The 25,747-nt window shown below is 45.4% G+C and overlaps 1 protein-coding gene across 2 annotated transcripts in view; it reads right to left on the bottom strand.

Annotated features, from left to right (window-relative positions):
• Positions 1–12,163: 12,163 nt before the first annotated feature.
• nrp2a (neuropilin 2a) overlaps positions 12,164–25,747 on the bottom strand; it is a 59,436-nt gene continuing 45,852 nt past the window's right edge. Inside the window, exons 14-18 of one of the 2 annotated variants that reach the window (XM_076723229.1) lie at positions 22,147–22,412; positions 21,392–21,488; positions 19,633–19,665; positions 14,657–14,719; positions 12,164–14,562 (exon numbers count right to left, since the gene is read on the bottom strand). In XM_076723229.1, coding sequence (XP_076579344.1) covers positions 14,258–14,562; positions 14,657–14,719; positions 19,633–19,665; positions 21,392–21,488; positions 22,147–22,412 — 764 coding nt within the window. In that variant the 3' untranslated portion in view covers positions 12,164–14,257. Of the gene's footprint in view, positions 14,563–14,656; positions 14,720–14,965; positions 17,710–19,632; positions 19,666–21,391; positions 21,489–22,146; positions 22,413–25,747 lie in introns of those variants that run through there. The other variant, XM_076723230.1, reaches the window with a different exon arrangement.

Genomic DNA, 25,747 nt, shown 5'->3' with positions numbered 1-25,747 from the left:
TTTAGCTGCTCTGCACTGACTTCCTGTTGTTATTATTATTATTATTATTATTATTATTATTATTATTATTATTATTATTATTCCTGTGTGCGTATGTTTGACATGTGTACAGAGGCGCAGACGGGTGCACCTAATTGATGCACCTAATTATCAAAATAAAACTTCTTTCAGACTCTGATGATCAATACAGTATTTTTCGTTCAGTCTCTCTCTGTGCGGCCCGGCACCAAATGGCCCACGGACCGGTACCGGGTGGTTGGGGACCGCTGCCTTAAAGTACGCCACTTCTTATAAATATCTTGTTTTGGAAGGGTGACCAAAAATATCTTTAACTAGGATAAAACACACTATTCTTGATCAAAAGATACTTCTGCAATATTTTCTCTCTCTGATTTACATTTATTTTCAGGAACATTTTGCAGTGTAATACAGATAGAGTTAAACAAAACTACTACAGATCCATGAGCAAAAATGGAAAGAGGAGGTTTGGAATGAGCCAAAAATCAAAAACTGTTTTCAAATCAAAGAGCCTGATATCAGCTCGCCGTAATTTCAGACAATTTATAGATGCTATGTATTTAATACGATTGATTGCATGAAGTCTCTGACAAAACGAGAGCTTGCAATGTTACAAAATGACCAGCAGATGGCACTAAATACTAAGGTATAATTAGAGGAACCCGCTGTGGTCTCGTGACTCATGTATGAACAAGAATAAATCAAAGGCTCATGACTTTACACACAAGTGATGAGAAAAAAAATGCTTCCAGAGATGGAGCATGATAAAAAAAATGTAATATAAAAAGCATATTATTAATTGCTGGTGATTTGCATTTTTACTTCTTTATCAAGGCAAGTGAATGAGTGAATAATGACTACAGCAACATAACCCAAGTGTGCCTCCTCCACTGAAAAGAGTAATTTTCAAGTCACATTAACATAAAAAGAACATCGTCTTTCAGTGATGAGGGGATTTAAGTTAAGAGCTTTCCCATCAAACTGTAAATTCAGGGTTTAGTACAAAGACGGGAAGTGACTCAAAAGCCAGCTGTCGCATCTGTCTTTCCTATGAGGATGAATAAAAGACTCTTCAGAAAACGTGTATGTGTACCTGCGTGTGAAAGGAGAAAAAAAGGGAAGCACATCCTGATGGAGTGTGCAGGAAAAAAAGAAGCGAGAGAGCTTGTGATGTCTTGTGTGAGCTCTCACACACACACACGCACGCACACACACACACACACACACAGGACACAGGCTGGGATGGAAAAAGGGGTAAATCTTATCATTTAGAGCCTCCACAATGGGCATAAAGAGCTGCTAATCTGCTTCATCTCCCCGGTTCTTTTGTGTGAGTGGAAATGGACCTTCTGTCCATCGGCTGCTTGCCGCCCTGCTCTTTTGTCTCCCGGTGGATGTGATGGCCTGCCCATCACAGCCCTCATCTCTCTCCCCTTTTGTGGGCGTCCCTACCTCAGCGTACAGACTCAGCTGGAGCCCTATAAGTCCTTTAGGTGGGTCTTTTCTTGTATTCAATCCCACCTTTTCTCTCATTCTCATTTATGCTTCTTTGTTCGCTTGAGGCTGCCTGACACATACGGATGGTAACAGGCAGGGATAAGACGGATGTGCATGCCAATCTAATCCCTTGATTTAGTGAGCGAAGAATATTGGTGGTGTTAGGAATGCTACGTCCAATCTCATTAGTACTAAGGGCGATCAATAAAGCTTTCGCTTCTGCTGAATGTCGTATTCACTGAGCGGCCGGGCTTTGTGAAAGCAGTTCTTACCACAAGCTCGCTGGCGGATGACCTTTGCTACCTTTAATACTCACAAATCACCCATGACCTATTGTGTGGCGCACTGGCTACCGAGTGTGCAGACAGGCTGTTCATATAGAGGGTGTGGGCTGGCAGTCATCTACCTAAGAGACAAGCTTATCTGCCAGAACCAACCCACAGTTAAAGTCACACACGTAATTTCTAGTCTAGACTCTTCCTTATGTGCTGATGGCTGTCTGCAGGGGGAAAAGGCATTGTCCATTCATGAAGTTTCCAACCTGCCTCATCATTGTGGTGCTTGAGAAAATGGACCTACTGTTGAGTTAAGGCCCCTGAAGGGACAGTAAAGAATAAGATGCTCTTCCGTTTTGATTCTTCATGAATGTAACCCAAGGCCTTGAAACGGGTGACTAGCTTCTCGGCACATGGGGTCGATGACCTCCAGCTTAAGAGATGTTTGAAAGAGCTTTTCACTTGGAAAGGCTTTCCACTTGGCCCGCTGAGCTTGACATTGTATCTCTGAGTTTGAGCTTGAACTGTCCGACCCCGGCAGCCTACTGAGAGCAGTTCAGCCGCCTTTTCCTGCTGTAAAGAGAACAGCACAGGGGATCTCCTGTGAAACTGCTCTCGACAAACACAAAGGGGTTACCACCACCGCTGCTGCTGAACTGCACCCTTGCCACAGTCCTAGATATGTAGACAGATAGAGAGGCGGAGGGGAAAAGGACGGGGGCTTCGAAGCCAGAAGGTGAGTGAGAGGTAGTAGAGAGAGACAAGAGGGAGTGTGAGTGTGTGTGTGTGTGTGTGTGTGTGTGTGTGTGTGTGTGTGCAAGATAACACACGCTAGAGAAACCAGATTGACGCCCCGGTGCCGTGAGTGTGTGGGCGAATCTGTCACAGACACAGAGGCAGGGAGGTATTGTTAGCGAAGATGCAGAGCCCCAAACTAACCTATCTACGCTGCACGATAGAGCGGGAAAACTAGCAGCACCTTCCTCCTGTACACCAGACACACATGGAAACGCACACACCGTGCACGGCTGAAATATGGATCTGTGGATTTGGTGTTAACTCTAGTTGCTTTCATTTCTTTAGATAAAAGCAGTGATTTACACGTCAAACCTGTTACATCCTGTGTTCAACCTATATAAACTTGTCTGACAATGTCCCGTTTTGACCACTAGGGGCAGTCCCACACCATAATAATACCTCTGGCTCCAGATTAACAGAACATTAATGGGATAAAAGTGGGTTATTGTGTATTTTAATGCACTCGGAATTGAAGGCAGACGTGCGCTACTGCACAAAGCTTTATGATAAACAGTAGACAGAAATATGAACTTGAAAGAAAGCACTTTAGATATCGTGTATCCACACGGAATAAAGTCTCAGCTTTATGGATGGAAAAACAAGCAACACATTTCTCCTGCTTTGAATAAAACTGGACTAAAGGAAGCCTGTGGATAAATGGAGGAGGTGACATCTGTCCAATAAGAAGAACGGTTTTTGAGTACTTGTGGATTTCTTGCAAAATAGTTTCATAATTCTTTAATCCTCTGAATAATTTAGAGGTTTATTAAACACACTAAAAAAATGCCATTCATAGTCAATACAGTTCAAAATAATGTACAAAAATGCAAGATTATCTCATCAAAAGCCAAACAAGAAGCACAATCTGTTATTGAGGCTTTAAAAATAAACACTCAGCGAAGAAATTGAGCTGTTTGACAGACTCGTATTCTGAGATGGTCCAGTCTCCACAGCACAGGTTAAACAGTCGTCTGTCGCGCCTCCTTACAGTCACAGATTTGTGGATGTGGGGGACGACACCACCACCAGTGACAGATGCTTTGATGAGTGAATCAAGCTCCTCGTGCCCACCAATGGCCTGCTGCAAATGTTGATGCGTTTGACCTTCAGTTTCTTAGATGCAACTTCTGCCAACTCCTCAACCCCAGAGAGAGCTGCAGCGGCTTTAACGTGACCACGACTGCTTCTGGACATCCTGGGTTTGTTGATGAAAACCACTAAACTGCATCCTGACTGTCAGTGAATGTGAAAAAGTCAGGTATGTCGGAGGGAGGAGCTGCTTTCTATTCATATTACGGGGAGTCTTTTTTAAGGGTTGATTAGTTGTTGCAGAGATGATGTCAGTGTGGTTTTAATTTAAACATACAAGCGTCATTTTGAATTTTGTGGGTGAAAGGGACGAGAACATGACGGCGAAATGCAAATTGCGCCTGGGTGATAAGCATCTGTCAGCTGCGAAGAGCTCTACTTCAGATTTGAAGAAGCACCTGTGAGCACAGCTCCACAACACTCAGATACGCCTGGTTTCTGTTTACTCTCACATACCTTGAAATATTCAACTTTTTTTCACCGTCGGTACGAGTCAGTACATTCAAAGCAGGCGTACATCAGATGACACACCTTCTGGACGATATAACCAGCATGCACAAAGAATTGCAAAGTGGTTTTTGATTGCACAAAAGCAAACTAACTTAACTTTTCTTAGTAGGTAATCTTGTAAGAGAACTAATTATTTTAAAAGTGACATTACCCAACACTGACTGGAACACACTCCGTCTTTTTCTGGCATACTGAGTATTACTGAGTAGTGTGGCGGTATGGGTATTGGAACCCAGCAACTGCTTCTGCAGCGTGCCAGCTGAGAGGAACATGGAGGAGGAGTGTTCGACTCCACTACTATCAGACTGGAACTCCTTGAAACAAGAAATAAGAGCACACAGACTCCCTGCACAGGACATAACACAACACAATGGAAGGCATAAAAGGATGGTAATGTCATAAAATCTGTAGCATGTGCATAAAATAACTGCAACAGGACAAGAAGTAGAAACACTGTGAATAAAAGTGCCCTGTGTGTGATATATGAAATAGCAACAAGAAATGGATGCATATAAATCCAAAGCAGTCCGGTTTATTAAAGCTATTCAAGGTAATATTAAGCTTTATTAGAATGTGAGAGAAACCGGACTAAATGCTGCAAATAAGAAACAATGAAAGTATTTATTTCAATCATGAAAAATAAATGACAAAATAAATTGAAAAGGAAAATAAAATCAGCACAGCCTGCAGGAGACACAAGTCCAACAGGATGAGGTGCCACAGCTGCAGGAGACGCTGCAATTACTGCCAGAAAGCAAGCTAAAATTTAAGTATGGGACCTGATGCTGGACCTCATCACCAACACTTGCCATTACTAGAATTATGTTCCATTGCTAATAAGAATTTGACATAACTTTACCAATTCAGCATGTTCTTAAAGAGGGTTTCCAATTTCAAGCAGTAAGTGGTCGAGTCATTTGTTGAGCCCACCACATTATCTGCGACTTCGCTCGCTTCGTGAGAAATCTCTGTGGTGTAAATTGCTCAGCAACAGTTAGAAAATGATGCTGTTGTTATCAGAGTAAACAGCTGGTTGGACTCAAAACTGACGGTTTGTGCCTGATTCATCGCGCAATGTGACCGAGAGCGCACAGCTACTACACGTGCTTTGTGTGATTTGTCCTTAACAGCTTTAAATAATAGAGTATGAAGTGAGAAGTATTAAATGATCTGGAAGTGCCTCCATGGTCCCCAACCCAAGACAGATTAGGAGGCACCTTCCCGCATGAGTAGCTCCGCAGCTGAGCTGACTTCCACGTGGGCTTGCCCGGGACGATGCCATGGAGCAGAGTGTCAATTTTAAAAGAGCATCTCTTTCCTCTGGGCTGGAGGGTGACGGATAATGCTTTTGTACATTACCGAGAGGAGAAGGCCATCCATCATGGCTACGTGCATGCTCTGCCCTGTGTGTGTGTGTGTGTGTGTGTGTGTGTGTACAGTATGCCCATGTGCTGATTGCATGCAGGTAGCGTTGCTCTCCTCAAGGCTTTAGTGTGGTTACTGAAGGGGAGGGGGGAGCAGGAGGCCTTGTGGGTTGATGCAGTGCAGGCAGAGCATCTGGAGACAAGGACTCTCACTGGTGTCAAGCGGGGGCGGGTTATTTATTTGGTTGGGGGTCGTGGGAATACTGAGAGCATCTTCTTGCTGATGAAGAACTGATGCTCTCAGACACATTGCAGTGGCGGTGTGTGTTTTCTGTTAAAGCTACCTTTTTCAACACCATCCGACTAGGCTGATTGGTGGGAAGCAGTCACAGTAATGCATTAAGAAACATGCACACGTATGGATAGACGGTGCCTCCGACCATAGAAGATATGAATTCATATTCATGGGTTAAGGGAGCTCTTTTCACTGGCATCATTGTTGGAAGTGACATGAGTCAAAACTCAGCAGGGGACCAGACTCTGCAGCAGGAAGACTCACATTGTCTCTGAGTCGTTTGCAGGGAAAATACAAAGTTACAAAAAAAATTTTTGGACACAAATGGGTGAAAAATGCAGGTGAAAAGCAGTGCAGAAGGGAATTTATATGCGCATAATCTGCAAAGCCTTTTGTATTTTCACTTCTGTATGAATCTGGGAGGCAATCCACTCTGTACAGTACAATACTTCTTACTTTGGCAAGGTGCCGAGAGAGAGAGAGAGAGCTACTATAATTTGACCTGCTGAACTCGCTCTGTTTAGCATGCCATGCTCTATACGGCTAACATACAACAGCCATGCTAATGCTGTTCCAGCAGCCGCTCTTGTTTCCATAACAACTAAATGTGAAGGAGACAAGCCTCCAACCAAAAAGTCAGAGCAGCCTGGGTGGAGGGACACATGGGAAGTAAACATCCACACATGCAAACAAAAATAGACTCCATGCAGGTGTGGTTGTAATTTTGCACACCTTGACTGCAGCAACCCTCCCATCCACCCACTCCTGTTGTTTTCCCCCGTGTGTGTTCAGAGGAGAGGGCAGGTGGTGCGCGCTCCCTGAGTTCCATCCTCTGAGAGTTATTACTGTTACAAATAATCCCATGATGACGCCAAGTCCAAACAGTTTCAAAAATAAAGACGGGATATTGATTTGATATTTGCAGGAGTATTTGTCGGTGGATCTGGTTGCTTGTTTGTTGTTTCTTCCCAGTTAAAATATGGAAACTGCAGCGCTGCAGCGTCTTTGTGTGTGGCCTCGGTCATGGGAGGAAGGCCTTTTGTGTAGCTTGCTTATACTACTACGACGTGTTTACTTGACTCCCTGCTTGTGCCCCAGTGGCCTTATGCTGTTATGTCTCCAAGGGCCCAAACTGTAGCTTGAGAGGGACTGATAAGCAAATTGAGCAGGCCCCTTCCTCCCTGCTCTGTTTTGTTATATACAGAACAATTGTTTCATTTGTACACAGAGTATTTTCTCCTTTTTACTGCCCTCTCTCTCTCTCTCTATTTTCTCTAAATCGCTGCACGTTTTACGAATAAGCCTGAGTTTGGGCTTGCCCGTGCAACGAGATTCACCTCTGCGATATAATAATTCAGGTGAAAAACAATACCATGCAGGGAAATGAGAAGAATGTGCAGAGATAAATCTCCAAAACACTCACAGCAAACGTCCCATGAATCTGCTTCCATGACGTCATTCAGCGAGAGCCGGTGTGTGTGTGTGTGTGTGTGTGTGTGTGTGTGTGTGTGTGTGTGTGTGTGTGTGTGTGTGTGTGATGAGATAGAGAAAAAGAGAGAGGGATTGCTAAGGTGGCAGTTTGAATGATGTTTAACCGGAGCTCAGCACAGTTGAATGAGGCTGTAAATCCGCTTCTCCCGGGTGCAGTTACTCAGAGGGCCATGGTACAGAACTATCACAGAGAGAAGGATGTCACCACATTACTGCTGCCGACACACACACACACACACACACACCATCTCTACCTCCTACAAGGCATAAAATATAACCCGCACCATCAACAGCAACCCACTCAGAGGATTGAGGATATACACAGAGCTCAGAGCTGTATCCCACATTAACCAAACACAGAGAGCTCTCCTCTCTTGAGGCTTCACATCCACACTGGCCTCACTGGCACATAATCTCGCTCTGCCACATCACTTTTCCTCACAGCTTACGATCAATTCATGAAAACAACAATACAGTCACTGACTGACAGCTCCAATTTCATGCCATAATGGAAATCAGCGCGTATAAATAAAATGAGGGAGGGGAATAGTGTTTGTGAGGTCAGTGGTTTTTTTGCTGCGGGAAATGTACTGTATCCATGCCTAAATTTACCCGGAAACATCCCATGCCTTCACATTTTACCTTTTTATGTGCTGCTGCACTTCTGCCAACGTCGCACTGCAGTGTCCAACTTCATCAAAGGGAGAATGTGGCGGGTGTTCTTACAAAAGCCGCCTCGTAAACATACGTTACTTGTGAAGCTAATTTGATTCAGATGAGGAGATTTATGTGCAGAGCTGAGGAGACTCGGGAGGTTGTTTTTTTGAAGGGAAGAATCGTCAATTATTTTGGAACAGATGGGTCTCAAAGAGCAATTGAATTTGATTATCGCCTCAATGGAATACATAATGAAAGAGCCCTAATTTGGAGAGAAAGTTATGAGAAGGCCATTTCAATTACTCCACATGCTAAACTTGGGCAGCAGCCTCGCACAACAGGCTCAGGCATTCAGATGATTTCTATTTCTTATTTTCTGTCTTTTTTTCCCCTTTAATGACAGCGAGAGTGAATCATGATGAGCGCAGCTGTTTATTTGCTTGTTTCTGAAATCTGCCCCAGCTGCATTCTTGAAAGCGCAATGCTTTTGTCATTGTTAATTGATTACCACTTTTCATGAAATACAACTTTGTTTTTCGTTCTACTATCGACACTCTTGTTCAAATAATAACAGGCTTGGCGAGTCGGCTCTGTTGAAATCATTTGACAGATTCAGAGTGAAGAATTGTCTACGGTGCCAGCATCGAACAGATTATTACACAAGCTTTAAATTTTTTTATTTTTTTTTTGTCCGACAACGTTCAAATCCTGACAACCTGTCAAGCATGTTTGCGGCACTAACAGCTTCCCTTTACTCAACTTGTGATTGACAGGTGTATTTTTAGCTTTTTTTTCCCGCTCAGGTTCAAGAGTTCATATTGATTAAGGTTTCACAGAACTTATTTGATCTGTTTTTAGAATCAGGTGTTAAAACTTTTCAGAATCACAAGTTGTTCCTCAGAGCACTGACACGATGATCACTCCTTCCTCCTCAGTACCACTTCAAAGACTTAATTGCTGATGGGTGGACTTGATGTTTAAGACAGGATCCTGACTAAATGGGAACTGAGGGAGGTTTATTCGTATGTGAGAAAACACGTAACTTCAAACTCTTGTGACTTCCTGTCTTACATTAAAGACGAACTCCACCAAGGTGAAAGGTGAAAACAAAAGTATGAAGCTCACCTGACCTCTGCAGCCAGCTCCTCACCTGCTTGAGGCTAAAGACTCACGATTTCATTAGCCACTGCTAGCATAACACACCACACCATCTCTGACAAAACTGTTGGAGTTATGGGTAATGTAGGCACCAGGGATTGACAGGAAATAGTATCTGTTTTCTGCAACATTGATTTTTTTCTTTGTTTCAAAATGTCCATTGTGAGTCTGACAATGTTATACAGCTAAATTGGTGAGGTACTTAAACTAAATGGCAAAAAAGGAGCTTTAATGTAATTCAATAGAGTAGAATAAAAGATTTCCCTGGGAAAAGCAAACATTTAATGGAAAATTCAAGTCAGAATAACAGGTCTATCAGCTCTCTAGGGCCAAATATCCCTCTTAAGACAATTTGCAATTACTTAAACAACACAGTTCTTACAATAAAGAATTTCTCAAGCAGTGCTTCTATTGAAGAAACTGGCCTCTGAAGTCAGGAACAGCAACACCTTCACTCAAACTCACCACAAACACTCCAGACAGATGGTTCAGACCCACTGCGAGAGGCCTCCCACCATGCCTGGTAACAAGTTTCTTGCACTATATAGGGCAACCGTGACTGTAAACACACCAGCCCCAAGTGGAGCGAACAGGTGGCCGACCACATAGGACCACTGGTCACGCTGCGTGTTCACAAGAAAAGTTCAGTTATGAAGAAATGCTGAAGTCTTTTCAATGCTTGGTACCATGTGAAGGCCTCAGATGTGAAGTGCTTCAGTGAAGTCAATTCCAGAGCTCTGCACCTGCACACCGCCACTGAGCAATCCCAGCATGACGCATTAGCTTCAGTCCAGTAGCATCCAGAAGCATCACATCTCCCTCAGTATCTTTTCATCAAGTTAATTTCCTCTGTGCTGCTTCGCAGTGACAAGAAAGCTGGCCTAGTTCGGAGCTCCGAATGGAGCTTTTCTCATTCCAATCATTTCCTCCATGTGTTTGTTTTGTGAGGCCGCATCCTCTGGTGGTGGGGAGATGATAATGTCAGAGAGGAAGGAAAGTGATGGTCTGCCTGGTGTTTATACAAGACCTTGGCATTTGCTGTCATTGGGTCTGTCGTCATTGGCAGGCAAGTTGCCACAGAGCCCCTTTACATCCTCCACACACACACACACACACACACACACACACACACACACACACACACACACACACACACACACACACACCCTCCCCACTCTGACCCACATAGGTGCTTTGAACCGCTGGCAGGCCCGACAAGATTATCTGGGCCCCCTTCCCAGGAAGACCATTGGGATGTGGGTGCGTGGCGGCGTGTGTGCGTGCATGAAACACGTAAGATGTAAGCTGCATGTGTATATGCAACGCTGCTGCAGCTTGTGACAGCACTTTGGATGCTGTTGAAAGAGATGTAAGGTTTAGTCTCCAGGTGGTTCTCTTCAGACTGTCACTGAAGGTGAAGGAGGAGGATATGGAGTATTTTGAATTTTATGATTTCTGGATCTCTCCTGGGAAGGTATAATTCTATTTTAATAATATTCTGCACATCACAGGCTATTTCTGAGGGTTAAAACCAACATACGTCGATGCACCCAGGCTTCACCACGCTGCGAGGAGCCTTTGTGCAGTAATAAAAGAATAAAATAAATGAAGTACAAAGTGATTAAGTTAGAAAACCCAACAAAGTTTCCTCCCTAACTGTGATGACTAATGCGGTGCCTGTTTGCCCTCTCTTCCATCTTGATTACATAATCCCCAGATTAATTAGCTGTGCGTTTCAGTCACTTCCTGTAGCGCGACCCTCAAATCGGCTCCCTCCACAATCTGGCCTATCGACTTACAGGGTGCCAGAGCTTTTTCTTTGAAGGCCGCCTAGGCTTCAGAGGCAAAAGAACTCTCTGATCTGACGGCTAAAGGAAAGGGCCCCTGCGGTGTGCCGTTACATACAGATAAAAACCTCGAAAACAACATTTGGGTAACACACACACTCCCAGGGAAAAAAAAAATTAAGAATAATTTGGTTGTGAAAACAAGAGGCGGTATGAAACAATGACAATCTGGCTCCTTTGGTAATTTCCTGTCGGCGTTCGTTCGTGTGATGTGGTCGTGACTGTTCTGCCGGGATCAATCAAACCTGTGAGCAGATGGCATCGCGCTCCTCCGGCAGACTGGGGATTGTCTGTGTTTTTTCTGAGGCGGTAATTGGCCCGCTATGTCATGGACCGGAGCATGCTAACAGCCACTGCCATCGCCGCTGTGCAGCGACAACACGTGTTGTTCTGCTTTGTGTGACTCATAAAGCGCTACCTGTGCTACAGGCTCCATTTCATATCAGCTCAAAGTTGTGTTAAATGTTTTAATTAATAAGCTATGCTGACAGTCTATTTCAGTGAGGAAAAACACGTTTCAGGAGCGCATACAAGCTGAGAAATGGAACATTAACTTTGGCACTCTCATTAATCTTCCAAGTCAGCAGCCATCCAGGAGACCCCAAGGAGTCAAAGATATCACATTCTGCATCTGAAACTGTGCTGTATTTGCTAACAAGGTTTGCATTTAGGTGAGGAAAGCCTATGTGGATAAATGGAACCGTGTGTGGGAGACTCAGCAAGCTGTATAAAAGAGAAGCAGAGTAATTGCATGTGTACTGTATGAGTCTGTGTGTGTGTGTGTGTGTGGCTGAGACAGCGGGCACTTCAAAGCTTTGATGTTGAAGCTCCTAAATGAGGGCCACCAGAGGTCCAGACTAATGGGACATCATGGGGAGATTAGAGGCCAAGTGTAGCAGACTGGCAACACAGCATTATGTATGTATGTGTGTGACAGAGAGCGAGAGCGGGAGCATGAGTTGTGTGCATGTGTGTGTGTGTGTGTGTGTGTGTGTGTGTGTGTGTAATACCCCGTGTGTTTCCTTTTTGCAATTAAAAGTGAAAGTTTGACTCTAAGGCTCAGATGGAGTTTGCGGGTAATTGGACAGGAAATATTCAGTTGTGTATTGCGGGATTGTCAACAATGCTACCAAAGCATAGCATGAATCAAACTTTTCTGTTCTTTGTATGGTATAAATCCTTTATTAAATAATCATAACAATAATTATAATAACAATCATAAAAAGAGCATTTCTGTACAAAGACCCCTTTAAAACAACAATAACAGCAGTCCGAGCAGTGCGAAAAGGGGGATCTTGTCCTTTTTAACGTTGTTTGGTCCTCCCAGGCAGAAGGGGGCGCTGTGACTGTCACTATCAGTGTAACATTACAGTATCTGATACTGGCTCCAAAGGCAAGCTGGATCCCCGAGGCTCCAAGGCACTTTGAAGAGAGTCAGTGGGGTCCAGAAAAGCGGGCCTCAGAGGAGAGGGACGGCTTGTTTGTGTGTGCATGTGTGTGCGCGACAGTAAATGGGATGAAATGTTGAGCGCGCGTGTGTGTAGTGAATCCATGGCGTTTATGTATTCCATGATCTCAAATGTATACCTCAGGCCTCTCAGCGGTGGACACTGTTCATCATTCTTAGGTCTGAGTGCCTCTCAGCGTGTGTGTGTGTGTCCAAAGTTTCGTGTGTTTCTGAGCCAGAGAGGGTGTGTATTCATGTTCTGTATACACATCTGTATATACAAGTGAAGCAATGTGCATGTGCATGGGAGGGAGTTCTGAGACTTGTTCTCTCACCCTCTCCTTCTCATGGCTTATGAGTCCGTTCAGAGCGTGCAAGACGGGTTCAAAACCGTCCCGAAGAATGCCCGCCTTGCTGTGCGAGAGCCCACATAAACAAAACAAAAACTACTTCAGAAACAGGCCACAATTAGCCAGTCGCTTGAGGTGGGGGTGCTGTGATCTGTGTGTATGTGTGAGTTGGGGGGAGTAGGTCCTTTAAATCATGGCTTTTGAGGTCCACACGTTAAAAGAGAGAGATGGATACCTCCTCTCTTTTCTTGCTGCCGCCTCAACGTTCCTTTTTCAACATTTCCGAGAACAGTTTTGCTTTTAAGGCTTGTTGTGTGTCCGGGCACACAGTCAGTCGATTGAGGAGAGCTGTTTCTGGCTGTGCATTTTGCTTTTGATCCCATTTGTTTTTCTGTCCTCGCGAAAAGCACATCACCCCTGCGAGAGAGAGGCAGGGGATTTTAGTGCTCTGTCAGTCATAGTCTCTCTCACTCTCTCTGTTTGTCTTTCTTCAGCGGTGTTCAGTCTCTGTCCTTACCAGCAATCCATAGGTTGCACCGACCAAAGCTCCTTGACCTTTCACCATTAACCACAATGTAAACATGACCTTCTCGGTGACAGGAACCAGTAACAACAGTCTCTGACAACTAAATCTAACAATAACTCTCTCTGTCGTTAAAAGAATGTGTTAAAACGCCCCCATCACTCCCCACCTCTACACACACGTACACTGTCTTTGCCTCTTTTTTTTTCTATGTATCTGTCATCACAGGCTGGCGGTGGGCCAGAACGAACACATTAAACAGAAAGAGAGTGACCGAAAGACAAGCTCGATGGACGTCGGTGACTAAAAATACTACAGACTGTCAGGAACTAAGAGGATAACTGAGGCTGATAGGTAGCAGTCTATGAAGGAACAAAAAAAAAGTCAACGGGCCACACAAAGGAGCTAAGTTCTAGGCCACTGTGTTCACATGTGATCAAAAAAGACGCTCTCTAAGCACGTTCCTAACCTACCACCTTTCCAACACAATGTGTCTGACTCAGTACGTGTAGCTTACAGTATCCAGTTTCAAAACTAGACCTCTTACAAATCTATGATGCATTTATAAACACTTCTCTTTTGGTGGAGCAGGAATCTGTAATTGATATGTGTAGATATTTATTTTTTGAGGCCTAACATCCCCACAATGGAACAGTCCATCTGGGTACCCCCCCCCCCCAGTATTTCTCTCATTGGTTTTTTCACAACTAAAACTACCAACACTGGACTGTGTCACATCTTCCAAGCAGGAGTTCTCATTTGAACTAAAAAGTGGCTTCCTTGTTGTCCATGTGTCCAGGGATCTGCGCCACTGAGGAAGTAAACTGACACTAAAGTGAACTGGAGGGAATGAAGAAAATAGTGAGAGGTTTTCACGAAATGGCTGCATCTCTCGCTCTCGTCGCGTCTCCTTTTGTGTTTTCCTCCCTCGGGCCTCCTCACGCCTCGGTGCAGCAGCGCTGTTGGTTCAGTTTGACCTTGTGCTTGAGGCCGTCGTACAGTTCGAAGTTGTAGTTCTCCAGGGTGGTGGAGGAGCGTGACGACAGGCCGCTGTAGGAGCAGGTGCAGTACAGGAGGAGGCCGGCGCACACCGCCCCGAGCAGGACGCCCAGGGAGCTCATGACGATGATGGTGACCAGGATGGGGTCCAGGGTGTACAGCCACGAGTTGTCCTTCTCTGAGACACGTGTCACCGGAGGCTCGGATGACGGGGATGGTGTGTTCCACTCAGGGAACTGCAATACTGTGACAGGAAAATGGAAAAGCAGACAATTTTATGACCGAACATTAACTAAGATCAGCTCTACTGATGTCAGAGTGAGGTCCTCGTGTCTTACCTCCACCAAGAGGGTCTCTGCCACTGAAAAGTCGCCCATCTCCAAACTCATTGGGTCTCTTAACTGTCAGAGAGAAGCACAGGAAACCCGGCCTATTAGCATCAAGCAAATACTCTGCATAATTATTATGCCATAGCACAGCAAGTGCACCTTTTGTAATGCTAATAATCAGCAATAACACCTGGCCCTGGTTATAAGTTTGCAGGGCCACACACATATTTACCAATAAATAACTATGGATCATGTAAATTTCTATCTACTGGTGCAAACTGGCAGCCATACACACACATAGGTCTCGCAATAGTAGAAAAATATGACTTTATTAATAGAGAAAGATCATTATGATACATTCCTGTCAAACACACAGTCATCACATAGCATACTGGTGGTATAAGACTGTTCATTCCGTGTGAATAAGGATGCAAACATGTCATCATCAAATAATTAACATTACCCATCATTATCACCATTAAAATCATCGACACCATTACTGTCAAGTTTAAGAGTGGTGTATAAGATGATCACAGAAAAAAAAAAAAAAAAGAAAAACAACAAAAAACGAACGGCAGCAAATGTCAGCATTAAGTAGCGCTCGCGACAGTCTCGCTTTCCATTCTGTGAGCCGCGCTGCCAGGCGGTGTGAACTGAAAATTGATATGTATGTGAGTGTCTGAATTGGAAGATTACAAGTGTGGTAAAACTAGCAATGGCTTCAGCACTTTAGCTGAGCCCGATGGCTCAAGTGTACTTATACTTCAGATGAGTTTTCTTTGCACTTTTTTGTGTTTGTGTGCGTCTGTGTCTATGCGTGAGTGTGTGTTTGCGCTTGCTGCTCTTGGCAAGCATGCAGGAGTGGGAGTAACTGCTTGGCAAGGCACACGTCTAGATCTGGAGGTCTTTGATGGCCAATGGCGTTATTAATGCTGTTTCCAGGGCAACTGAATTTGGCAGCGGATTGGGCGACGGAGGTGCGGCGGATGGTAGGGAAAAGTGCTTACCGCAGCCTTAATAAATGTTATCTGTCCATTAACTAATTACAACTATTAGAGGCTTGGAGCGTAACGGTGTTGAGATGGACCAGTAAGGGTGTCCAATCCCTCCTCCCCAAGTTGATTTAAAAGCACACAGCGAGAGCGTGCCAAAGAACACATTTTTATTTCGCTCTGGAGGGAAAAGTTCAGCTTTTAAATTGTACCAACAAATCGGGGTGCGTTCTGCTGAGCTGTGGGCGGGTAGGTGATGGATATTTGCTGGTGTGACAGATCGCGAAAGCACGGCCCGTTAAGCCACAGAGCGACGACCTCGGTTTCGTTCAGTCCGTGGCGATAAACTGAGCTTGTGTCAAATCTCACCACCTCTGAACCAACTGGTGAGAGACAAATTGGTGCCAATTTGTCTATTGCAGTCTAGAGTTTTGAGAAATTTCACAATAAAACAGGCTTTTAGATCCCAGATATGTTAAATATTAGCAAGAAGTGCATTAGCTATGTCTCGTTTTATGTTAATAGCCATTAACGGCGTCATATGGCACTAAAGAAAGAACCATCAATAGCTGGAGCTCTGCTCTGGTTTTCATAATGTCTTGGATCCTTCTCAAGGGTGCACATATACAGCAAAACACTGCACTTATGGGTTCCAGCTGGTCCGGCGGCATTGTGGGATTTGTAGGAGTATAAATCAAGAAAGAAGTGGCGATGGCAGACAGCTGTGTCTATTTACAACCCTAAAAACAACAAGCACATATTCCCACTGAAAACACAACAAGGCTCGGCTCGCATGGCTTTCATCTGAGCGGCTCAAAGACGTGGTGAACAACGGGAGTGGGTGGCATGGAGCATAAATGGGAGTGGAACAACGTGCTTTATTACGCCGGAGAATCAAGATGAAACACTAAACACTGAAGACGGCTGCATCCATCACTGACTGATGCCTTTATCAGGAGAAGACAGGACGTTCAATCAAATGAGCTGGTTATCTCCATTTGTGATGCAGGACTTAAAGTATGATGGATTTACATTCCTTTGTTTTAAATGTGCACATGCTCTGTTGAAAAGGACAATGGAAGGATTTTTTTTTTCGCCTCCGTTACAACACCCGCACTATTGGTACAACTCATATCACAGCTATCTCGTGTTGTTATTACAGAGATACCAAGAGCTTTATTTTCTGGGGCTTGCCAGATCATTTCCAGAATGCCTCTCAGCCTAACGGTTTTCTCCTCTCTCTCTCAGCACTGCAGAGCTCCTCGTGTCTCTGGGGTCTTGTTTTAGCCTGTGGTTTGGCAGCTCTGGCTGGCTCTCGCAGCGGAACCAGCTCGACCCCCCCCTCCTCTCCCCAGCCCACACATGTCAGTGTGTGTGTCCATTCTGGGGTCATTTCAGGAGGACCGTTGGGGTTATGAGGAGCCAGACGGCACTCAATGGTCCGATACAAGCTGTTCAGATAAATAACTTACTCAGACTTCAGTCCTCTTATCAGGAGCAGCATAGTGTGAAATGTCAACAACAAACTCCTTAATGGAACAAAGAAGAAAACAGCAACCGAAGCTACATCCATTAGAGACAGAGAGAGAGAGCACAGTGTTTCTTTGCAAATTTTCACTTGGCAGTTTAGGACAATGTCTGTGTCATCATCACCCTTGCCACTGTAAACTAAATGAGGGAGGGGTTCGTTGAGTGGATGTTCTGTCAATCTTGTGGCATCACGACACCCTGCCACTGACATCACAAGTTGCCATCCTGCTCTGCCAAACACAACGCAGCTAAGTGCTTCCTTTCAGCAGAGGGTACGGTGTCGGTCCCGGCTGTCCAACCTCACTGTCAGGACTGGCTCCACCCCTGGGGCGGCCATACTGGAGGACCAGTTAGAATACTGGAAGCACTGCGAGGAGCTGTGATAGGCCACTGACAGCTGGCTCTTCTTGGTGGCCAGGTGTTGTCGGCAGCAACAGAGGGCTCTGACCAAGATGGCCACCGCCAGGAGAAGGAGGGCGCCCCCGGCGGCCATAATGTAATACCAGTGGATGGGCAAGGGAGGCACAGGAACGCCTCCCCCTGGTGGAGAGATACAGAATAATTGGCCAGCGGGAAAAGTGAGGAGTGGCACTTTTTTATTTTCTACATTTACTTCTCTATTTTCTATCCCTATTGGTCTTCATCATGAGAACAGCAGGCGTGCACCTCATGTGAGCATGCACAAGCATGCCAGTTGCAAAAAAATAAAGTAAATCTCCAAGGCCAAAAAAAAAAAAAGAAGAAAAATTCAAATGCATCCATTTCTCTCACGTAGCTTGGGTTGCAGTTGGACTACAAGTTTTCACACCAAGATCATCAAGAGATTTGGTTTGAAATGAGTCTCATAGTTGATCCAATCAAATGCAATGCAATTACATTTTTTTTTTAAAAGCTCCAATGAAATGACTTGGTGTGAAACGAAAGCCAAAATAATTAGTTACAAAAGCACCCACACACATTGAATTAAGGAGCTTCCTCTTCCTGTTTTGCACTGGCACAGGAAGTCACAAACAGCCCCCTGATAAAGTCTCAGAACCATGCAAGAATCGGTCGGACACCACATGGGAATCCAACGTTCCAGCGCTCTCTCTGAGCTGATACTGGATTGGGATTTGTTATTTAGCTGGCTCAAGCTGGCAGATTTGTTTTGAGTACATAATTTATCCTGTTCTCTGTTCTGGGCTTTTCATTTTCCCTTTTCTCATGCATCAGCCTCCTGGCCAGTCCTCTCCTCCTCAAGCCAAACTGTCTCCTTGGAGACTATCTCCATAGATCCTCTACACTGCTGCCCCTGGCTTGAACCCCCTTCTCAGATTCTTGGTAAGAACCAACTAACCACCTTCCAAGAAGCCTCCACTCAACTATCCAAGTCTGCTATGCAAAAACGAACCCCTGAGGACATTGACAAACTAAAAAATAAAGCCCACGTATATCATCCAAACTCGATGTGGAGACATGTGAGACGGAGAGGATGTCAAATTGAACTAGGGAAAGTGAAGCAGAGCTGAATACATCCTGATTTTTGGACCGTGTCACATAATTACAGAGGGAAATGGTGCGTGCTCCTGCTACTTCACACTGCACACACTCATTAGACAGAGCTGAGTTCGGGAGAGGAGAGCGAGACACCCGTGCTTGCCGCTGCTCAGTCACTCTATCTGATTGCTTTTCACTGGGGACACTGGTGTGTATGTGTGCGCTGATATTAATGTGTGTGTTTGCGCATGTTTGTCAAGGGTTAGAGACTCGGTGAGAGCGTGTGTGTACGTGTGTGAAGGCGGAGGAGTAGAAAAGCCGTAGAAGTGCACACACATCACATTCGCACTGAAACCGCCAAGCTCTTATCTTATTGGAAGACATTATGAGATGCCAAAACACTAACATCAATCTCATAGAGTCCCCCAGGATGCTCTAAATATTTTTCATGAGGCAGACAGTTATTTAAAACCCTTCAGGCTGTGTCAGGCAGCCTAGAACTGAGAATATGTAGCTCTTTTCAAATATCTGACTCCGTGAGGTGTGCTTGATTTAGCTTGCCTTGCACGCAGAGCTTGCTCTTTTGAGACTAATCCTTTGTTTCCACAGAGACTGACAAGGTAAAACTAATGCACAGCAACACATTACTGAAATCATCCATTTTCCAACCAGGTTAGAGTGAGAAAATTCGATCAGTATTAGCAAATGTAATTATTTAGATTTTAGTATTTGTTTGGTGATGTCTACATGCTGCTGATGATGCGATGAGTCGCTACTTCTAACAATGAATGCAGTTTTTTTTCGTCTGGGCTCACGCAGCTCTCGCAGACTCAGCCTCTGTGCTGTCGGTGAAGGACTGGATTGGGCTGACCGCGTAGCGGTTGAGACAACTTAGTGCCACCAAGCAAAAAACCCCAGGCTAGTGCATACCAACGGGCAGGAAGCAAGACCAGAGAGGAAGTGACATCATACCAAGGTCAAACTCACCTGGATTTTCAGGAGAGAAAGCTGCAAAGGGTTCTGCGAGGACAGGGAGAGAGTCAGGCAGACATAGAGAGACGGGAGTGGAAAGAGAGAGAGAGAACTGTTAGATAACTTTAAATATGAGGGAAAAGTCAGCCAAATGTCACACAAATGTCACAAGACTATCAAACTCCTCCCGAGGAAATTTAAGTTAGTCCCTCAGATAACTCACATGAATTATGGCATTTACTCAGCTCCTTTGCTAGAATGCAATTTCAAACAGGGCACATTGTGTGAGTTGGGAATTTGAGATGGGCTGCGCTGAGAGTGTATAGGCTCGGCGTGAATGCACGTGTGTGTCTGTGTTCGCAAAGTTCAGGCATTTCAAGTTGTTTATCTGCAGAGCCCAGTTAAACTGGAGCGGGCGGGGGGTTTTTGGCTTGCTGCAAATGCACAGAGCAGAACCTTCACTTTGATTGCCTGGAATGCAAACACAAAGAGCTGCCGTGTGTGTGTCCTAGTGTTTGTTCGATCGTGTATGTCTATGTGTGTGTGGTGGGGGGTGTGTGTGTGGGGCTAGGGGTGGGGAAACAGAAAGAGAGACGGAAACCGACTTGGGAACAGGCGCCTTTTGGCGGGAGCGCCAACGTACTGTGAAAAACTCAACTGCGTCGGGTGATAAGCGACATCCCAGAATGCTCTGGGAGTGGCGAAGGAGAGGAGGGATGGGAGGAAGGAGGGAACACAGCAGCATGGAGGCAGGAGGGGGCTGTCATATTTGCCTTGCAAGCTCTAGACTCTCTCCAGACCCTCATGACACACACATACACACAATAATGGCTGATCGAATGCAAACACAAAGAGGCAAAAAAAAAAACAAAACACGAAAACAGAAGTGTTTGCCTTCAGCTACACTTAACACACACACACTTTCTCTCAATTACACTCTGCCCGCTCCCCACTGTGGTCCAGCTCCAAAGCACACTGGACGTCAGTCAGAAGTGATGACGGCAGGTTTTTGGCTCTGAACCCGGGGCTCGGTCTCTGATCTGTTTAAGACCCTCTCCAAAGCCCCTGCTCGGGCCAGATTAAGGAGGCTGTGCTGGCGCTCAGCTCGCACCAGGCACCCAGAAACTTGCTTGGGAAACAGCCTGTCTAGTAATTCCCTTTGACGGCTCGGGAAAAGCTCTGTTTACAAATACGACAGAGGAGTGAGCGCAAGAGAGATAGAGGGAGAGGAGAGAAAGAGAAAAAGAGAAATCTAATGAAACATAGATTAGCATCGCAGGGGCCCACGGGGCGTTTATGGCCTACTTTTCCTATTCTTTTCTTTTCTTTTTTTGCGGAGGAATAAACGCTGTCCCTCCCTCTCCTTCCTCCTTTCATCTCTGCATTTGGTGGGTTCTTTGGGGGAGAGGCTGTCTCCGAAACTGGGATGGGAGTGCGATGGGAGTGGAGGGAGGATTGGAGGGTGGGGGGAGTTCATCGCTGCATGTGTGTCACGGTTCGAGGGCCTTAAGGCTAAATTTGGAGGAGGTGGAAGGGACATAGAGGGAATGGCAGATTGATGGAGGCGAGGGTAGGGTTGACAGCGGATGAGAGGGAGCGGGAGGGTCAAATGGATGTGCGTGTTTGTCTATTTTTTTCTGGATGGAAAAGATTTTCGCAAACTGAAACAAAAAAAGAAAACTGTTTGTCAAAGAGTTGTCCTTCGAAATGCACGCATGTGAGGTCTCCATGTATGTGCACGTGTGTGCAGCATGTGTGTCTGCGTGGGACTTACGTGTACACTCTTTCAGAGGGATGCTGGAGCTCATGTGGATGTTGTCGATCCAGATGTGTCCTCTGGTGCCGTGCACAAAGAAACCCTCCATCACAACCTACCGCAGAGGAAGAGGAGGTAAAAGTTGAGAAACAAGAGGAGGAAGAGGAAGACGCAGACAGGATGATGGCAAAGGGGGGAGCAGGGGGGCGGAGGCAAATTGAGAACGGGGACAAGCGCGAGGAGGGGGAGGAGAAAGAGGATAAAAACTTAATACGGCGCCTGTGATTTCAAAGTTGCACTCAACGCTTGCAATCATCCTCCCTTTCTCTGCAAGCGACTTCAACTTACTTTTTTATGAGAACATTAACTGCTTGTGATGTCTCTGACAAATGCACTGCGATCCCCAAACAATCACACCGCCAATAGAGACATTATGGCTTACTTTAGCTCCTTTTGAAGTCAAACCTGGCCTAAGGTGAGAGAGAGGCTAAAAGTGATGCTTTCATATGCTCTGAGATGCATGGATGTCTCTCTAACCAACCCCGATAAAGACATTAAAGACATGTTTTTCTTTCTGGGGAGACATACAATATAAGGCCTGACCCAGATACGTATTTATCAAGCACACTTTAATATAGCTCGCTGATATTTGCCAGAAGTCTGAGGCTTTCATAGCATTGCTGTTATGACTTCAGCTGTTCTGCTTTTTCATACCAATAAAGGTAAAGCTCATTCCATTTATTTTTACCTAAAAAATGGGGGTTTATTATTACCTGGAAGTCTTTTGGGGAGCGAGGCAGGATGGTGCGACCCTCCTTCCAGACGGGGCCCTGATCATCTTTCAGCGTCCACAGGACGGTCTCCTCGTTGTGGGCGTCCCGCAGCAGGACCTTCAGGTGGCCCTGGGCCTCCCCCGACAGCTGATAGGAGAAGAGGAGGCACAGGGGCCCGGTGTCGGCCGCCACCACGGGGCTGACGAGGCGGGCTTGCTGCTGCTCTGTCTTTAGGCTGGCGTCCATGTACAGATAGCTGTTGAGCTCTGGAGGGGAGTGAGATACGATGTGGTCAGACTCTGAACAAGAGCGCGTGAATGACTGAAATGCAATGCAAATGCACAGTCACTATCACAAGTCATCACACACTCTTTGAACTCCTGAGAAAATCCTGTGAACTCTGGTTTGAACGTGTCCCAGAACCCAATTGGATAAACTCAGAAATAGATGGGATCAGGTGGAGCATAAAAAACATTTTCACAGCAACAATATGCAACCAGGCTGCTTTGGTATTTTTTACACATTGCCAGAAATGAGCGGAGCTTTGTTTTAACCTTGAGTTAGCTGGTTGCTAGAGTCCAAAAAAAAAAGTGGAAAAAAGCCAGATTTAATGGATTTTCATTTCATCCCTCGAGGCAATAAAAACTAGGAAATCTGAAAGCATGTGTAGACTTTTGATATCCACTGTAAATGGATGCTGCTGGAATGAGTGTGTGGGGCACAAATGGGGCACATACGCAGACCGTGTGTGCGTTCAGTCACGCAATTACAATCATCAATCACCACTGTTTGCACATACAGGCAGACACATACGCTGTATAGGCACCGTGTACATGTTTTCACACAATTACAGATATCTCCAACATGACTCTCAAACAAAAAAGCAACAAATCACCAGTTGCTAACAGGAGCGGAATCGCTGCCACACAATAGTCACACCAAACAATAGGGAAATGACAAATATAAACACACAGAAGAATAGGTCCAGTGAGAGCGTCATTCGTACATGAGCGCAACCAGAACTCCAGCCAAGACCCTCGGGGCCTATTTCTCTTCATTCCCATCCAGGTGAATGACTTCAGCGACGGAAAAGTGCAACAAAAACGCACGCCACTCCATGTGTTTACAACAGAGGATGTTTAGTTTGCAAATTGGATGCCGACATGAATTCTATTGTGAGAGAGTACGATGGGTGAGCCTACAGTACGCACGAGTGTGTGTGTGTGTGTGTGTGCCCATGTATGTTTGAGAGAGTGACTCAAACAGGCGTCTGGTGAAGAATTTCTTAAGTGGGCCCTGTGGGAAAAAGTCCAGTATCAACAATCTGCAGATGAAATCACCTGCTTTATCAGTGTGTGTGTGTGAGTGTGTGTGTCGGCGCAGCTTCGTGCCTTTTTGTCTTCCAAGGAAAAAAGTAGTCCGAGGCAAATCAGACGGCATTCAGGTATTTTCCATCCTGGTAACGCCACAAGGTCTGTCTTTAACACAGCACCTGCTTTTTATCCGAAGCGCCTCGCGGTGGCATCCGGTGGGGGTGTATGTTTTTAGCAGAGCCGTGCTCAAGCTATTGAGTGACTGGGTCGATAACCTTTCGCTGTGTGTGAGTGTGTGCGCGAGCTCTTTCCAGCAGCTCCGACAAGCAGTATCTGGAGGGACAAATCTTCCTCCGACTTGACAGCTCCCCTCTGCCCGCCATACGCCCAGGCTCGCCTGTGTGTGACACTTCAGACAGTGTGTGTGACAGTATGTCCCTTGGCCCTTCGCAGCCCTGGAATGAGTGTGTGTGCCTCTGTGTGCTCTCCCTTGCTGCGCATGAAACAGTTTTTTGCCTATATGCCGCGTGTGTACGCCGAGAGAGGACGTGCGAGTGAAGCATATTTGTGACTCCGCAAGGCATTTTATCACTCATTTCAATGTGTGCACCAAAGCCTCTTCCATCGTCTCTGCCTTGTGTTGAAGCGCGGTGTCGTGCAGCGAACCCCCCATTGTTGTGCCTCTTGTTCGCCAGACAGCTCATAATCGAGACTGCCTCGCCATACGCAGCACAACAGAGCATTATTAATCCATTTCACAGCGGTCTCCTGCAGCGAGAAGCAAACAAGGATTCAATCTATGAAGCCTAGTTAGCACGCTTTTACTAGCGGGGGTATATTAAGCCAAATAATACAGTAGACGGTGGCTAATTCCACCTCTGTGCCTAATTACCGGGTTTGTGACGGAGGTCAAGAGGTGAGGAGATCATGGTTTCTGGGTCACATGAAAAAAAATAAAAACTCTATAGAGGATTAAACGGTGATTTGATAGCAGTGAAATAATGATCCTGTGTGTTGGCTGGGATTTCTGACCTTTGACATCTGCATGAAAATCAAAGGCTGGCGTGGCGTGTCAAAACGGCTGGAAATGATACTCCACACATGAAAGCCACAACCTGACTAATCCAAGCAACCCTTTCCAATCCGGCCGTGATGAAAGAAGCCGCTTTGAAGCCCCCTGTCAAAGATGGTTTTGACCTAAATGGGTCACGCTTCAGGAACATTCAGCCTTTTCTGAACATGACCCAGGTGACATCGCAAATTTGACAAAAAAAAAAAAAAGAAGAATTGTTTAACTCTCTCCAGCTGGAGAAATGCTGAATCTTTCATGGAGACTTGCTCAAAACCAATGAATTTTAAAAGAAGCTTTGGATAACAATCCCTTACCCTGCCGATGAAAAATTATAAATAGTGCTGTGAAAAAACTGCAGAAACCCAGCAGGATATGTCGTCTGTAGTTTTTAATAACACGCCAACAGCTGCACTTTTGATCCACGGGTATGTATAAAGGGAAAATGAATAATTATTTCTTCAAGGAGTGTCTAAAGTAGATGGAAGTCTACACAGCATCATCTGGGATGTGCCTGAGGTAACGGAGGGGCAGTGACGGACGGCTGGGAATAACTGCTCGTCTTTGGAATCGCATGCTCTGAACTTAATTGGAGCTACTGGGTCTTAACCCCTTCCTGTCGAGACTTCTCGCGTTTTGGCTCACAGGGGCGAGCTGGTGCGTGTCACGTGTGTCACATGCGCTTGCCACGGCGGTGGCGGCGGCGGTGGCGGCGGCGTCTCCTCCCCTCAATTCATTTTCATTCTCATTCGCTCGGAAAGAGCAGCGCGGCTGGCAGACGACGTCGCTGGCAAATTAGACTGGTTTCAATTTAAGGAATTATTTTAATCAAATTGAAAAGGGACTCAATGAAGATGCGCAAGGAGAATGATTTAATTATTTAATTATAGAAAACAGTGTCTTGTCTAGACTCAGTGAAGTTGATAAAATAAACTTAATGCATTTGTGCTTGTGCAATTTTCTGTGCCCAAATTAAATTTTCCTTGCGGCTGCATACATAAAAGCTCTGCAGCAAACAGTTGACAGAAGCTGCTACAGAAATCCATGTAACACCAAAGTAAAACTTGAGAGCTGCTAACTGCATTGTTTTGTAAAATCAACCAGACCTAAAACAACCCCTGCAGGTCACTGTCCATCAAACGCTCGCTACGCAGAGAGAAACTTCAGCTCCCCGCAGCAGCTCTGAGTCGTTCTGCTAACCAGACGGCGGCGGTGAGTC

This window comes from Chaetodon auriga, chromosome 23 (genome assembly GCF_051107435.1).
Source record: "Chaetodon auriga isolate fChaAug3 chromosome 23, fChaAug3.hap1, whole genome shotgun sequence".
Lineage (NCBI taxonomy): Eukaryota > Metazoa > Chordata > Actinopteri > Chaetodontiformes > Chaetodontidae > Chaetodon > Chaetodon auriga.
The sequence above is the reverse complement of the archived record's forward strand: the minus strand, read 5'-3'. Positions and strand labels throughout refer to the sequence as shown.